The following is a 13,719-nucleotide window of genomic DNA, read 5'->3' as shown; positions in this document are numbered from 1 at the left end:
AAAAGAGCAGGGACAAGAAATATTTTATTTTGAAATCTTTGTCTGTGTCAGCTACTATCTGAAGATCTTCATCTGTCTTGTGCAGATTTCTTCTCTGCTTGAGATGAGGCCCCAACTTCTTTCTTCCTTTCAAACTTTGGACTCCGGCTTTGAAACCTACTATCCTAGCTTTTCTTAAATAAGAGAAACTACCTCATTAACAGGTGTAAATTCTAGCTGTGTGTTCCTATTAATGTAGATACACCCTTTTACTGTGCTTTAAGCTTATTAAATAAAAAGATGATTGCAAAACCTTATCTAGTTTTTGTCCTAAACACTGTTTTTCCTAATCTAGAAGGGCAATTGGTATCTTTTCAGTTCTTTCAGAGTTTTCCTCAAATAAAACCTCAACACTTACCAGTCTTTCTTCATATAATTCTCCACAATCAACCCAAACTCCAAATAACATTAAAAAAATTTCTGCTAATAATAGTTCAATCAGCACTTTTTTAAATAAATGCATTCATCCAAGCGCAGATGCTTTGTACCCAGTCACATACCACATTGAGTTTCCACCATAATCGAGCTCCTTTACTCAACACCAGATCTCATCTAGCTCCCATGAGCACAAATATCCAGACCCTTCTCAGCTCAATAAGATTCAGTTTGGCTCCCTGCATCTTCTTCTTGTTCTATTTCCTGAATGGATTCCAAAATTTAGGTCCCTGCTTCATTTCAGCCTACAGGGGGATGTACTACACATGGGGGAAAATAGCCAGGCCCTAAACCTGCTGCTTTCCTCCCAGCATCTCCTGATGATGCTCCACAGACACTGGAGCACATACGTACACACCTTCTGATTGCCCAAAACCCACACTGGTGCCCAGCACCAGCATGTGCACACATGCCCACAATCCCATTTCTAGGTTCGTAATGTACTGTCACTTAGAACATCGCCTGAACTAGATTCAGTGCCTCCTGCCATTGCTCAACTCCAGGACCCCAATTATAGCCCTGGCAGGGTAATTAATAAACAAACAAACAAATAACTAAATAAATAAATAACTCTCTGCTCTATATATAAACATTTTATGAAAGCAACTAGTGCATTAAAAAAAACTATGTAGCTGCTTAACGTGAGAGTTAGCAGAGGAAGGCTGGGACAAACTAGTGCATAGGACATTGCCACTTGTTAGCTCTAATGAATGACGATAGTGTGACAACAAAACAAAGAAGAATAGTCCTCCACAGAATACACATGTTGTATCAGGATATAGCTATTGCATAAGGAAACGAGATTATAAGCAAATACTTTTTGTAGTTAGATATTTGGACATCTCCTGAGTCATTCAAGGAAGCTTTTTATACGGTGTCTATCCCTGACACAGGCATTTAGTCGAAACATGGGCCTTGTTGAGTCTTCCAATAAATTTTGCTTCCTCTGGTTTTGAGGCTCCATCTTTTAATTGTTCCCATCTGGGCCCACTACACTTTATCTCCTATACCTCTGATGCAGTGTACTGATATGTGACTGTGTCAGATTTCTTGATGATTTTATCCAATAGTATTCTGTTTCCTGGTTTGCCTAATTGTGTCCTTCAGGTTTATGGAGTGCATTTTGTTGGTCTGCATGTTGTGTTTGTGCTTTTGTTTATTTTGTTTTATTGTTTGGATGTTATTTTTAGGGGATACTTCTGTAAGGGGACACATACTTTAAGTGAAAAAGTACATGCTTACTTTGGGGTATTTTAATCACATACATACAGATGTGGCGAAATGTGCACATAAAGGACCCCTCACAGAATACCAGCGAGATGAAAAGTACACACCATGACATAATGGCACATACGTTGCCAGTGAGTGGAGTACACAAGTACGTGAAGATTAAAGGTAATTCTCTGAGTGAATGTGTGCCTTGTGTACATACGTACACAGAAACATGCCACTTACGTGAACAGCCATTTTACAATTCAGAGAATTTGGACTACATCTTTACACATGTCTTTTTAAAGACTTCTCAGCCCTTACTGATGTTCAGAGCCACAAGATTTTATTATCATCTTTGACTCAACAAGACTCCTGACGCAGGCATTACAGCCAAAACACAGCACTGTGTCGAGAATTTTGAGCACTTTTATGGAATAAACGTTGTAAACCTTCATGATCAATCTGTTTTTTTTTTCCTGGAAGTCCTTTGACCACACTACTCCACCATTGCAGCATCTACTTTTGTAGTGTTCTACGTTCCTCCACTTGTGGTTTTCTTTTGCACATAACTAAATGTTGGCATATAACTGTCAACTTACACTACTATCTATAATGGCAATTACACTCTTAACTGTTGTTACAGAATTTGTGCTTAATGCACAAAATGTTGGTGCCTAACCTTAGATGACCTTTCTTGAATTGACCCCTAAATGCGGAGCAGGAATCAGGCAGGCAACAGGAAGCACACCAACTGAGGAGTAGTAAATCAGATGTGAGACAACTAAAAGTACAGCAGAATTGAAACATGAAGAGAAAAGAACTGGAACTGAAGAAGCAAAGAGCTGGGATGGCAGCTGACTTGGGACAGGCCCACCAAAACCTGTTGAACCAGCAAGAGTGTGTCTGGATAGGCTTCCTTATATACTGCCATTGATAATACACACATCTAGCCCAGTATCCCTGTTTCCAACTGTGGCCAAACCAGTCACAAGTACCTGGCAGAAACCCAAATAGTAGCAACATTCCATGCTACCAATCCCAGGGCAAGCGGTGGCTTACCCATATCTGTCTCAATAGCAGACCATGGAAGTTTCCTCCAGGAACTTGTCCAAACCTTTTTTTAAACCCAGATACACTAACTATTACCATATCCTCCAGCAATGAGTTCCAAACACCCCTTGTTATAGCTTTTCCAGTCTTGTAATGACATGTTCCTTAGAGAAATCCATTTTCTATAAGATGCCAGAGCCGGTGGTTGGGAGGCGGGGATAGTGCTGGGCAGACTTATACGGTCTGTGCCCTGAAGAGCACAGGTACAAATCAAAGTAGGGTATACACAAAAAGTAGCACACATGAGTTGTCTTGTTGGGCAGACTGGATAGACCGTGCAGGTCTTTTTTCTGCCGTCATCTACTATGTTACTATCACCCTTTTTTAGAACTACATTTTTATTTTAGTGCTACAGGCTCAGGCCCAGCTCTAAATGTCAAGACATCTTATCCAAGAAAATCAGGTTTAATAATAAGGTTCAGTCTTATCATGGTGTGTTCAAAACAAACTGGAGAATCAAACCCAAAGAAATGAATTAATCTGGAGAATGAGGTAAATAATAAAAGGTAAAATTCCAAACTGTCCACTTTGATGCAATCTACATAGGTATGTCACCAATTTTCAAACTGACAGTATATGAAAGCTTTCCTTTGAAAACTGCCATAGATGATGGATATCCATGGACTTTTGCTCTTGCTATTTGTGCAAGTACAATTTCAAAGGAAAATAATAAGACTTTGCACAATCTAGACAAAACTGAAATCTTATCACTTGACTGATTAACCTCTTTGCTATTAATGAACAACCACTAATACTTTAATCCTTATGTCGAATATGATCTCCACAATCGATGACCTAATGTATGTTACAATTCTAATTTAATATTCAGGAACCTTCATGCAATACCATAATGTATTCTTCTTTACCATGTATGAATGCACATATATATATATATATATATATATATATATATATATATATATATATACCATGATCTGTCCCATCTATGTTACGTTCCATGTGTGTTACCATGTATGTATGCACCTTAAACGCAAAACCATTTGTAATTCTGTTACCTGGACATGGCAACCGCCATTACGGCAAATGTAAGCCACATTGAACCTGCAAATTGGTGGGAAATGTGGGATACAAATGCTACAAATAAATAAATAAAAAACACAAACCATGCACATTATTAATTGTCCCAGTGCAAAACATGCCACTGGAGATACATTCCTCAAATGCTAAGGTACACACATGTGGAACCCTGAATGTACTTTTAGTTGGATCAGGGGAGAGCATTTTCAGACTGCTAGTCTGTGCACCTACATGATTTTAAAAAGAGAAGGGGATTTTGGATTTAGCTCAAGGCAAATTATATTCTGGTACAGTAGGCATTTTTTTTGTCTGTTAGAGGGCTTACAATCTGTTTTACCTGAGGGTTAATGGACTTGCCCAAGATCACAAGACACATCAGTGGGTTTTGAACCCTGGCTTTCCTGGTTCTCAGCCTGCTGCTCTAACCATTAAAAACTGCTCTCTCATTGTCAGACTGATGTTCAGCTCTACCGTACGGCTTTCTGCATGGATGGCTGAGTGCGCAGTTCCTAACATGAACTTAAAACCATGCAGTGCAGAGTGTTAATGATATGCAAGGTTATGTGCGTAGAATTTGCATGGTATCTGGGAAACCTTGCTGGATGCATGTGCACAAAGCTTCTGCAATAAGTGCAGCTTCTTGTGTGCATGTCGAAAGAAAACAAATGTGCCAGCACACATCTGCAGCTGTTTTGCCCATAAATATTAGCTTTCCAAAAATTACTTCCACATAAAATGTTTGCAAGGCTGATATTTATGTGCAGAATAACAGCTGCATATGTGTACTGTCACTTTAATTTTTGTTCAGATAATGTGCATATTTTTGCTGTTTCCCCCTCTACACCAAACCTGCAATGCAGCTCCGGACCTGGCAAAAAAGGTTGTGCACTGTATGTGCTTCAAAAGCTACAATTTCCTTCTGTGCATTACAATAAAATACTTAATGATCTCTTTACCTTACATCTTGATACAATGTGTAGTCATGTCTACCGCATGAGTTAACACCCATGCTCAACCCCTTTCTGCATTGCTCGACCACTTATGTGCATGTAAATCCCTGTGTTAACCACACAGGTTGGTGGGAGCAGTTTATTAAATCTCTCTTGCATGCATGTCTTCTATTTTTATTTCATTTATGGAGTTCCTTTTCCTCTTTTGTTATTGTATGTAAGCCACTTTGACTTCACCTATGTAAAGGTAGAATATCGAGCTAAGAAATAAAAATAAACACGTAACTGCTATACTAATTTGCTAATTTTATATTTTGGGTAGCTTATGCCCATATATATCCCTTTTTTTTGTTGCTGTTAGTATTTCATTATAATAGTGGCATTTGATTTGCTTCTCATCGTGGAGGAAAGAGAGTTGGCTAAAGTTAACTGATATTTTTTGGGGAGAGATTCTTATTTCTAGAATTATGAATCCACCAGCAGCTGCACTCTGAAACCACAACAAACAACCAAACCCTTGTAAGAAGATCTCAGTTAGGATCTTCCTTCTGAGTTGCAGCGTTTTGTTTTGTTTTTTTTTCCTTGACAGTAAATTTCCCTTTGAGCGCTTCCTCTATCCTCTCCTTCGGAAGGCCCTTACAGCAGTACACGTCACAGGGTGTGTGTGTATATGTGGCATGTGCCTCAGTATGACTAGGCCCCACCGCCGGTCTCGGATTGCAAAGTCCTCGTCACTCGCGGCTCACCCTGCCAGATACCGCTTCGTCATCTCGGGCTGATTGCAGCCCCGAGGCCAGTTCGAGGTGGGAACCAAACGCGCGTGACGCCGGCTTCCCGGCCGGCAGCTGAAGGACGGGCACCGGAAGTGCCACGTGTACCGAGTGCGCCTGCGCGACCTGGATGGCGTTTCCTGTACTCGGGGCGGGGAGAGAGACGGAGAGTACGCGCGCGCGTGCCGTCCTTCTGGTTATGGAGAGGCGGTGAGAGGAGCTGGAAGTGACAGGCGCGCTGTGGCAGGCTCCTCCTGGCCAACATGTCGAACGCGGAGAAGGCCGGCTACGGTGCCCTGAACGGCGGAGCCGGACAGGCTCACAGTAACGGTGAGTGCTGGTAGTGGAGGTTGGGGTTTGCGAGGGGGCCTTCGACACAGGTAGCCTGGGGAGCGGAAGGGAGAAGCTTTACCCTGGCTCTTGGGAGAGTTTATCTGAACCTTTTACCCCTTTTTCTGGCTACATGCCTTTCTCCAATCCCCCTTTAACCCAGCTTCGAATGCGTTTACGTGTGGTGGTGGGGGCTTCTGGGTATTATAGTTTTTGTTTACTGAAGCCCTTCCTGAATCATTTGCTGTATGTGTTTACTTAAATCGGAAATGGATGAAGGTTCGGCCTCAGGTAATGTAGGAGCGCAGCTCTTTCCTCTCCCTGGCCCCCAGATTGAGCAAACTCTTTAACTGTGTCTACAGAGAGCTTGGCCTTAGCCCACCCTCTCTTCTCCAGTTGTTTTGAAAAGTTGATTCTTAGGTGGCCGGGAGTGTACGGATCTGGGTGACCCTTGGATTGACAGGACACTCGAGAGCACTTGGGCCTGGTCACGCAGACACGTTTCTGAACCTGTTCAGCGACCATGATTGCCTAGAGCCAGTGAATTTGCGTAAAGCACCTGAATTGTAGGATACTCACTGAAACAACTTTGCATACCGGAAACAATGACTAAACCACGGATTCCCAAACAGATCATAACAATCGCAGGGTTGATAGCGTTGTTAGTATTCAGTGATGTATATATGTCAAAATGTGCATTTATTAGCTTTAACTTTAAAAAAATAAATCCACCCAAGGTGATGTATATCAAGATGGAAACCATGTTGTTAAAGTTTGTGTTAATATGATTTTTTTGGCCCAACTTTGTTAACCTGTGCTATTGGGCTTCCAGCAGAATCAAAACTGGCTTTTGTTATACTTCCTTACTATGGCCCAGATGCTCAAAGTTCAGGTGCTAAAGTGAGTAGCGCCCATCCCATACCGCAGGGATATAGCCCTCCAATACTCAGAGCTAATGGCATTCAAATGATATGCTGTGAGACTTAAAATAAGGGGAAGGAACTTGCCTTGGCGCATGCACAGAAGAGTTTCACAGTAAGCTCATGTGCACATTCCCAGGCAAACCCGGAATTGAAGTACATATTGGCGCCATTCTTCTGCGCCTTTTAACTATAAAATGTAAACAATGTGTGCTTTTCACATTTGGGTTTGCTTGGACTTGCACGCATTTGTTTCTCAGCACTGGCGCTTAGAGGCTTGCACGAGCTTCTTTCCGCATTTAAAACAAATCAAAACCGGCATATTTTAAGCAGAAAAATCATAAGAAATCCTCTCTTTCAACCTCCCGCTCTCCTCACCAAATGCCAGCTCTGAGCTGGTGGTGTTAAAGAGCAGAGTTTGCTTTTGCACTGTTCTCTGATCATTAGGAGGGAATAGCAAGTAACCTCATTAACATCTATTTGACTACATTTAAATACAATTTGTGGCCATCTTCAGCATGCACATTGTTTCCTGTGCTAAAGCACTCTGACCATTCTACGCAGATTAGCGCTGGTACTAGGTTCTGAGCAACAGGGCTCATGAACCTTAATTTTCAGGGTTTTTTTTCTGTCTTATTTTTATAGCCCTTTTCCAAATTAAACCCAGTCATTGCAGTGACCAACTTTGTATAGGAGCCACAAACCATGATTATTTTTTTTTTCATGTAGTCATTTGCCTAGCTCAAGCAGCTAAGTGTTGCAGTGGCTTGATTGGATTCCCTCTGTACAGTGTGAGGCTCTGAAAACAATCTCCAACTAATATGGCCTGGTATACGGTTTCATGGTGTGCAGGAAGCATGGACTACATGACAGAACTCTGAGGTGAATCCTTTCAATTAACACTTAGGTTAAACATGGTAGACTTTTTACAGTCTCTGTCTAGTTTTGTTGTGTCTTGTTGCCTGCCAATAAGACCCAGAGGGCTGAACAGTTCTCACTGTTAAACCCTCCATCACCAAAATGATCAAAGGCTGTTTGCTTTAGAATCTTGATCAACAAAACATTCTGATAGCATATTTATAAATAAAAAAATTGTCAGTAGAAAAATTCACACTAAACATTTGGTTCTGTGTGTAAGGCACATCCACTACATGTGTTTCTTAGGAATATGAATTAGCTTTATATAGTCAAGTACATAAGTGTTGCCATACTGGGACAGAGCGAAGAAGGTCCATCAAGCCCAGAATCCTGTTTCCAACAGTGGCCAATCCAGGTTACAAGAACCTGACAAGATCTCAAAACAGTACAATACATTTTATGCTGCTTATCCTTGAAATAAGCTGTGGATTTTCCCCAAGTCCATCTTTAATAATGACTTATGGTCTTTTTCTTTTAGGAAGCTACCCAAACCTTTTTTTAAACCCCGCTAAGCTAACTGCGTTTACCACATTCTCTTGCAACGAGTTCCAGAGTTTAATTACACCTTGAGTGAAGAAATATTTTCTCTGATTTGTTTTAAATTTACTACTTTGTAGCTTCATTGCGTGTCCCATTGTCCTAGTATTTTTGGCAAGAGTAAACAGGCGATTCACATCTACCTATTCCACTCATTATTTTATAGACCTCTATCATAGCTCCCCTCAGCCGTCTTTTCTCCAAGCTGAAGAGCCCTAGCCCATTTAATCTTTCCTCATAGGGAAGTCATCCCATCTCCTTTATCATGTTTGTTGCCCTTCTCTTTACCTTTTCTGATTCCACAATTTTAAATCTGTCGGTGTAAGCCACACTCAGAAATTGCCTGAGAGCGCAACTTGTTATAATACTGTGCCTGTGGACAAAATACCATATTTGACAAAAGTTTGTAGTTTGAATTAGGTGTCTCTGAGAAGGCATTCTTCTCTTCTTGACTCCTGTAGTGGGGTTTTCTGCTGAAGATACTTTACACTAATTGTACAGCGCTGCGTAACCCTGGCAGCGCTATAGAAATGCTAAGTAGTAGTAGTAGTACACTAATTCTTTTTGGCATGTAGAGTGATATTTAATAAAATAGTACCGGTCTGTAAGTTTTAAATATTGCAATTATTTATGTATAATCAAATAGTATATAGATGTAAAGTAAATATTAATTTTTAGTACATAGAAACAGATGTCACGTCTATCTAAAATCATCTCATCTTAATACCAACAATTATTTATTTATTGTATTTGTACCCCACATTTTCCCACCTTTTTGCAGGCTCAATGTGGCTTACAGAGTATAGATATGGTTACATGATTTAAGAAACAGTCGATCATAAGCAGCGGTGAAAGAGGATTTAGATGAAAGGTGTTAGGTATATATATATATATATATATATATATATATATATACTTCACCTGACCTTGTTGGAGCAGAATATGGTTATTTTTTTTTTGGGGGGGGGGGGGGGGGGGGTGTTTGTTTTTCCTTGTTGAGGTTCTCATTCTTCCCAAGTTGCAGAATTGGCTTCACTAATTTTTTCAAGCATCCAGTTCACAGAATGCAGACAAGGATGTGAATTTGTCCCTCCTTCCAATGATGATATGCACATGTACACTAGATTCAGAAGTAGAGCTATCCAGCCATCTTGGCATCTTACCATAGTATTGTTCCTTGCTTAATTGAACTGGATAGTTTCCATCAAATTCATTCCAAAACAATAGATAATTTTATGTTTATTATAATACAGGATTTAAAAATATATTAATCTGGGGGTTGCATAAACGACCAGAACTATTTGGCCAACATTTTTGCTTTTGGTTGATGTGTTTTGTCTTATTTTTAAGTAAGAAATCTAGATAGTGACTTTAAACCATTATGGATAGGGAAAGGAGGACATAAAATCTCAAAATATTAAATACGGTAAGTTAATTAGATGCAGTGATGCATTATAAATCAAATGTATCTACAAGTCATCTGATTGCTAGTACAACAGTATGTTTGAGCTGCACGTCGTTTTGTTTTGTCTACTATTTCTCTAATCCCTAGCAACATAAGGAGGCAGTGCTGTACACCTTTTTAATCAAAATGCTGTGGCAAACCAGCGACCCTCGAGAAACCCGCTTGCTGAGTCCAAGTAGGCTTATGAGCAGAAAACATTGTAGAAAAGATGAAATGTCCTTTTAATCAGAGATATCTGTCTTCTGGGCCAGATACAACAGTAGCCAAGTGTTTAGATGGAGAAAACAGACTTGAAAGAGAAGAGAGACATTAGAGGTGGGAAAAGAGTAAGGACAACAAATGCTTCCCTCACCTCAACAAAAGTTTCTTTAAATAAATAAGAAGTAGAGCAGAAAACTAAAATATTTTCCCTAGTTCCTAAATGTGTTTGAAGCAGAAATGTAGCAGGGCCATATTGACTTCAGCAGCTTCATAAGCTGATACACATTGTGAGCATGTGGAACCAAAATTCTGGCTGTACATTTAAAAATGGAGGAATGCATCTATAATGTACTTTTTTTTTCTCTCTTCCATAATCCGTGGGACCTTGGTTAATTCTGTTTATAATGTGTTCCATACTTCTATGAAACCTGACTCTACCCGTTTGCAGTAGTCGGGGGGGGGGGGGGGGTAGAAGGGAGCTACTTGAATAATAACAGAAACATCTTGTGCTAATAAAGCCTGAGAGATGCTTGTAGGTTTTTGGTGGAATTCCTGAGGTTAATTGGGAGAATAATTCAGTAGCAGGTGGCTTTTGACATTATTGAGAAGCACGGTGTATTTCTGGTAATTCAGCACACAAGCTTAATTTGGAGTTATGTTTCTTTTAATAAACTGAGTCATATTTGTATTAAAAAATAAGGGAAAGGGAGGGGAAGGGAATTGGGACTTGATATACCGCCTTTCTGTGGTTTTTGCAACTACAAGCAAAGCGGTTTACATATTCAGGTACTTATTTTTGTACCAGGGGCAATGGAGGGTTAAGTGACTTGCCCAGAGCCACAAGGAGCTGCAGTCTATTAGATTGTAAGCTCTTTGAGCAGGGACTGTCTTTCTTCTATGTTTGTGCAGCGCTGAGTACGCCTTGTAGCGCTATAGAAATGCTAAATAGTAGTAGTAGTAGTGGGAATCAAGCTCAGTTCCCCAGGATCAAAGTCCACTGCACTAACCACTAGGCTACTCCTCCACTGTATAAGGCAGTAATGTGCCATTTTCATTAATGTTTATCATTGCTACAAAGTAAAAGAAAATGGGTCGTCCTATATAGACCATAAAGAGTTTTGCCACCCTTTCAATAAAAAACATATTTTCCAAAATAGTAATTGGGGCTCAATTTCAAAGCACATAGACTTACAAAGTTACATAGGTTACTGTGAGGTATATTTTCAAAGCACTTAAGTTACTATTGAATTTTGTAAGTCTAAGTGCTTTGAAAATATGCGTCTTCATACTACATATATACTTTCTCTGCTCTCTGTGCTTGTTCTTTATCACAAGCCAGAAGCGAGGTATACAGCAGTATTCAGAGATTCAAAGGAGTCTTCCAGTAGCTGCAGTGTGCGTGGGCTATGTTGTGGCTTCTGGATGTTCCTTGTCAGTTACTGTCTGCAATTGTTTTGGTATTTTCAGTGTTTTTTATGGTGCCCACCCATCAGGAGGACTGGAAATATAATTCAGTTGTCCCATTTTTCATAGGTCTCCTGAGCAGGGATTTGAATCAGCTTCTTGGAGGCAAAGGACTCTGTGCCCTTTCATTTTATAACTGCATATTACTCAAACCCACATCATTCTGCAAGGGACCTTTTAGGAAAGATGATAAAAATAGCAATGCAGAGTAGGGGATCTGAACTTAGATTATTTTGCAGCAAGAACAAAGTTAGATCACCTAAAGAGTTTTAATAAGATCTTGAACTTGTGCTTTTTTTCTTAAGGAGTTGATCACTTAGCTTTTAGGTTGGTAGTTTTAAGATTTATTATAATTGTTTTAAATTGTGTTGGAGTATGAGGAAGATTGTGATGTAATCAAAAGTTATTTTGGGGGATGATAGTATTAAAAAAAACCCATTGAAGCACATGCCAAGGCCCACTTTTACCACAGTGGGTAAAACCTTTTTTTAAAAAAAGGGAAATGGCCCTGCTGTAAAGTGATCTTGGCTGAAGGGGTTGAAAGACTAGGTACTCTTTTTCGAAACATAAAGGGACATACCTTGATAAAGCTGAGCAAGCGAAACACGTGTCGGTATGCAGCTCCGATATCTAGCCTGATAAGATATCAAGATCAGTTAAAAGATAAGTAAAGATGCATTCTTTCTAGAAGTGATTGCTATTTAAAGAAGCTTATTTAAGAAAATTAAACAAGAAATACTACCATGACCAATGACGAGAAAGGTGGGAAATATTCACCGTATGAAAGTTGATAACGGTGTACTGCCAGTAAACGGAGTACCGCGTCTGATGGTCTGAAGATACCTCATATGTGTGAACAATTATAATAACCATAATAGTAATAAAAAATATATATAGCAGTGTATAGCCTGCTGTAAAGTGAACCACTTGCCGAGCAGCCATTTCCTAGGGGAGCCCTTACCACCACCCATTTAGGAGGCAGTAAGAGATCTCATGCTACCCCAGTCGTACCCGGGCAGTGTACAGTGCTGCCCGACTACCAACGGGTAAGTCCCCGGCCCTAGAAAATTAAAAATGCATTTTCTAGTGCCAGAGGCGCGCTGCAGAGGCTGGGACTACCACTGGGCTTCTGTGGTAGGCCTGATTTGCCATGCGCCAGCACAGCAGTAGCCCTACCGCCCATTGGTAAAATGGCCCCTAAGGTACTTGTAAACCGCCTAAGTCATAGGTGATATATACATTTTTTAAATAAATAAAGCAGGAATTGTCAACATGGGTATGGGTGGACCATCCTCCTCACTTCTCCCTCTTCACCAAGCTGCTGACTTTACTATAATGGACTTTACTTTTTGTTGATGGGGGCAGCATGATGAACAGTGAGGAAGCACGGTTTTGGAAATGAACTAGCATGTAAGCGCTGTTTTCCATACAGAAGTCAGGAGGGGAAGAGGCCTGAGAGTGGGACCCAAACCCTAGCACGTGCTGCTTCACTGCTGGTCAATGCTGTGATCTAAGAAGGAAGAGCCTAGCATAGGGATTTTCCAAGGGGTAAACAAGCTGAAATTTGAGATGTAGTTAAAAAAAAAAAAAAAAAAAAGTCCAAATCCTCTGTACTAAAGGGTTTCCCCATTTTGGCTCTGAGTTGCTGCCTAAAGGTCAGAGCAGTAAAGCAAATGCTGATGTTAGCTAGAATAAACGTCCTTGAGCTTATTAAGGTTTCCTCAGTTTAATCCAGGCCTGTTGTTTGTTTGCCTGTGTGTATTCAGGGAAAAACATGTATGCCAAGATTTAACTTTGTGCTAAGGAACATTTGAATAAAAGAGATGTATTTTCCTTGTATTCTTGATGTTGCCTGTGCAGGCAGCCATAATTGTGCTGATTATAGCGAGCGTTTCTACTGCAGAAGGGCCCAATATAAATAAATAATGGGACATCATCATATAACACTTATTTTCTCTCCTTTTTATACTGCCCTGGCTGCTACTCCTTCCAGCCTCCAGTTCTCGGCTCTGTCCCTGTACCTCTGCCTGCTCCTCCTAGCCACAGGGTGGGGCTGCTGTTCTCTAATAGGCCTGGCGCCAGATTCCAAATTTCAGTTGACTGGGCATCATTATTTTAGCTATGCTTTGAGGTATGTTAATCATATTGCTTGACATTATTTTGCCTCACTGGCTATGGTAGTCATTATCCTCGATACAAAGGACAAAGCTATAACTCTTATATATATCTTTTTATCCTACAAGAATTTCTGCAGAATGGCAGTTTGCCATCTTAAGCTGCGTTAGGCACATGTTAGTGCCTAATGCAGCTCAGTAAAAGAGCCTTCAAGT

At 40.3% G+C, this 13,719-nt stretch overlaps 1 protein-coding gene across 1 annotated transcript in view; it reads left to right on the top strand.

Moving 5' to 3' along the window:
• Window positions 1-5,625: 5,625 nt before the first annotated feature.
• Window positions 5,626-13,719, top strand: part of SEC24A (SEC24 homolog A, COPII coat complex component) — an 84,237-nt gene continuing 76,143 nt past the window's right edge. The window contains 1 exon segment of the mRNA XM_030212587.1: window positions 5,626-5,884. Coding sequence (XP_030068447.1) covers window positions 5,818-5,884 — 67 coding nt within the window. The 5' untranslated portion in view covers window positions 5,626-5,817.

Source organism: Microcaecilia unicolor, chromosome 8 (assembly GCF_901765095.1).
Source record: "Microcaecilia unicolor chromosome 8, aMicUni1.1, whole genome shotgun sequence".
NCBI classification, from domain to species: domain Eukaryota; kingdom Metazoa; phylum Chordata; class Amphibia; order Gymnophiona; family Siphonopidae; genus Microcaecilia; species Microcaecilia unicolor.
Note: the sequence above shows the minus strand (reverse complement) of the source record. Positions and strands in the feature narration are given on the sequence as shown.